At 35.9% G+C, this 3,197-nt stretch overlaps 1 protein-coding gene across 1 annotated transcript; it reads right to left on the bottom strand.

Moving 5' to 3' along the window:
* Positions 1-1,072: 1,072 nt before the first annotated feature.
* On the bottom strand, positions 1,073-2,554 carry LOC116172704. Its single transcript, XM_031489963.1, has 2 exons — positions 1,938-2,554; positions 1,073-1,877 (listed from the first exon to the last, which is right to left on the bottom strand). Exons 1-2 carry the CDS (start codon positions 2,219-2,221, stop codon positions 1,073-1,075), a joined length of 1,089 nt encoding a protein of 362 aa, XP_031345823.1. The 5' UTR covers positions 2,222-2,554.
* Between the last annotated feature and the right edge of the window lie 643 nt (positions 2,555-3,197).

Below are 3,197 nucleotides of genomic sequence, written 5' to 3'. Positions count from 1 at the left end.
GGTAGTACTTATTGAAGTCAACGAACGTCATGTCATGGTTAACTGTCATCTGCTGTAAAATCAATTAAACCGTTGGTTGAGGGTATTTAGTGCGATTAATCGGAAACAGACGTACACTAAGTTTTACGTAAATATATAAACAAGAACTTATAACGCAATCAAATTATTTTTCAGAAGTGGAACTCAAGAAAAAGTAAAATTTATTGTTAAAACGTCTTAAAATGTGACCAGTGATATTCCGCAACTATTGGCATATGCAGCTTAAGAAAGCACATATTAACACACACAAAGCTTCCAAGGATTATAAATGTAACGAGTGTATTTACGCAACTCAAGATAAATCAAATTTGAGATCACATTTGTTCACACGTCTTCTGGGAATATTAAATACGATCAGTACACTTACGCGACCAATAAAAGCACTCTTTTCAAAGTATATTTGTACTGAAGACTTCCAAGGATATGCAGTGCAAACGATGCAATTCCGTGACCAGTAGTAGCACTCATTGCAAAGGCAAAATATGTATTAACCAAAGATCTGAAAGTTTTAAATGTGACCAGTGCGATGAAAAGTGGGTAGTTACAAAACTATGTTACCAACCAAACATATTATTGTGTTACCAACTCATGATTAAAAAAAAACTAATTTACAAAACTTTATTAATTTTGACCTTTTTTACGCAATTCGTTACAAAAAATATTGTACCTAACTCTTTCGGAAAGAATTTTCCCGCATTCGCACTAAATGCAGCACTCCCTACGGTCGTGCTGCAAACAAAGTGCTCATGCGGAAAAATTAACTTACCGAACTTGTTAGGTAAATAACTATTCCCGCATTCGCACTAAATGCAGCACTCCCTACGGTCGTGCTGCAAACAAAGTGCTCATGCGGGAAAATTAACTTACCGAACTTGTTAGGTAAATAACTATTTCGTCATCCCATACTGTTATTTCAATTTAACTCAACTCATTTGACAAATGAAATATCATTCATAACGGACGGCGTCCGTTAAAAAATAACGGACGCATATGCGGCCGTTAAGAAATAATGCTTTTATTGAAATACAAACAACTACTTATTATAATGAATATGAAAATTAAAGTGACAGTTATTATTGCAAGAAATCTGTAGTCCATCGTAGGAAACTTGAGGACCACTATCACCTGTTGATGTTACACTTGATGAAGAAGCTGTGGCTATGGATGTTGTAATTTCAGAGTTTCCATTGGACCTTTGAAATAGTTGTTTGGTGATTTTTAATCGCTTCGAAACAGAATTTTCAATATACGATTCCGCTACCGCAGATGAATCCCAGCCTCCAAGTTCCTTCACTGCTAGGAGATCGCCGCCATTTTCTGCAAGCATGGTAGCGGATGACCTCCGAAACGAATGGCCCGTGTATAAATCTGGGTTTTTTAATTTTAAGAACTTAGCAATTTTCCTGGGAACACCCCCAATGGTATGAATGCCCACAACCTGCCTAACACACTTTTCTTTGCGGTAGGCAATGAAAAATCGCCGAGTTTCTAAATTTTGAGGACGTAATTCCGCGTATTTTTTGTATAACTGATACGCATTGAAGGGAAGTCCTTCTTTCGGAATTAGAAACACTCTGCTTTTCTTATTTTTTGTGATCCGCAATGTAACTATTACGTTTTTGTTGGTGTCTTCAAAGTCCTCCACGTTCAACTTCAAAAGCTCATCACCCCTACAAGCGCCAAATATTCCACATATTAAGATGACTTTTTCTAGGAGCCATACACCATCATCAGCTTCCAATAAAAATGTCATGACTTGCTCTTCAGACAAAATGTTAGACTTTTTTGGTCTGTAACCTTCAGACTTTCTTTTCAAAAAGGCGAATAATTTTCCGAATCTGTAATGTAATAAACATCCCCAATACACAATAAATACACTACATGAATAAATTACCAACCTTGAAATGTCAATGTTGTCATATACCTTCAAAGTGAGTTTCAACATTGAAACTTTTGTCCATAATGAATTGGGCGAGTACATTTCCGATTTTCCCTTTACGTACGCTAATAACACGTCTTCATTTACTAAATTGATCCTCTTAATCTTAAGCCATTCCTTGAAATCTTCGTATTCTTTTTGATATCGCTCCCTGGTCTTTTCTGGTAGCAAATCGACACTTGCAGCCATGGAGTCTGCTAATACGTCTGGAGGAATATTGATATTTCCTTCAATTACGTCCATATTTTTGGAAAACCGTCGTAGAGCTTCTCAGCACGCGTTTTTAACGAATTGTTTATTTTTCAGTAGTTGCGTCCATGACAACCGCTAACATGTGACCATAAGCATACCATGATCAAGATAATTATTATATTTAAGTATTGCGAAAAGATGGATCTTTATGAAGTCGAAATATATAATTTCCACATAATGGGATGACGAAAAATCTTGAACGACACACGGCCGATACGCAAATAACGGACTTGGTTGAATATAAACCTCGGCTGACGCCTCGGTTTACAAACTTCAACCACGTCCGTTATTTGCTACATATCGGCCTTATGACGTTAATAACTATAACAGTAAGCACTCGCTTCCAGACAAGCGTAACTGAAACTGTAGGTATTGTACTTGAATACTGACTTCTTATTGCACATTCTATCATTGTTTTACATGAATAAACAACGATGCTACTAAACTGTTTGTCCGTGAAGACAACCCGTAAATTAAAACAATTTTATTTAAATAATTTTTAATTCCACAAATAGCACCATCGTAGTATGCGACAACCAAGTGCAGGGATATTTCGACTTTTGACTGTTTAATCCTAAAATTTTTTTAATTTAATGCAGCGTGCTATGACTATGTTACAGAAGTCAATTTTGAGTCTTGGTAAAATCCGTTTGACCGACCGCCTTTTATTTTTTACAGCCCTTGCACGTTAAATTAAATATATTGTTGTATGTACTGTGTTGTATGCTACACTCCCCACAAAATGCCTGTCCAACTAGCTCAAAAAAAAAACTTTAAATTAACAATGTTGTAATCTCGGCTCATACAAAGAAAAATCGCAATATAATTGGGAGACTCGGTAGTCTCGATCGGCAGGGTTCGAATAAACACAATTAATTGATGGACTATGACTAAATTTTATTCCGAAATACATGAAAAGGACGATAAACAAAATTCCTGAAACAAAAAGAAACTTGTTTGGACAAAA

Source organism: Photinus pyralis, unplaced genomic scaffold (assembly GCF_008802855.1).
Source record: "Photinus pyralis isolate 1611_PpyrPB1 unplaced genomic scaffold, Ppyr1.3 Ppyr1.4_LG5, whole genome shotgun sequence".
NCBI lineage: Eukaryota > Metazoa > Arthropoda > Insecta > Coleoptera > Lampyridae > Photinus > Photinus pyralis.
The sequence above is the reverse complement of the archived record's forward strand: the minus strand, read 5'-3'. Positions and strand labels throughout refer to the sequence as shown.

What these genes read in the sequence shown, in the direction of transcription:
- LOC116172704 (XM_031489963.1), bottom strand. Translation starts at nt 2,221, where the DNA reads ATGGACGTAATTGAAGGAAATATCAATATTCCTCCAGACGTATTAGCA. An exon ending in GACAACATTGACATTTCAAG is followed by an intron (nt 1,878 to 1,937) that starts GTTGGTAATTTA and finishes ATTACATTACAG; the next exon opens with ATTCGGAAAATTATTCGCCT.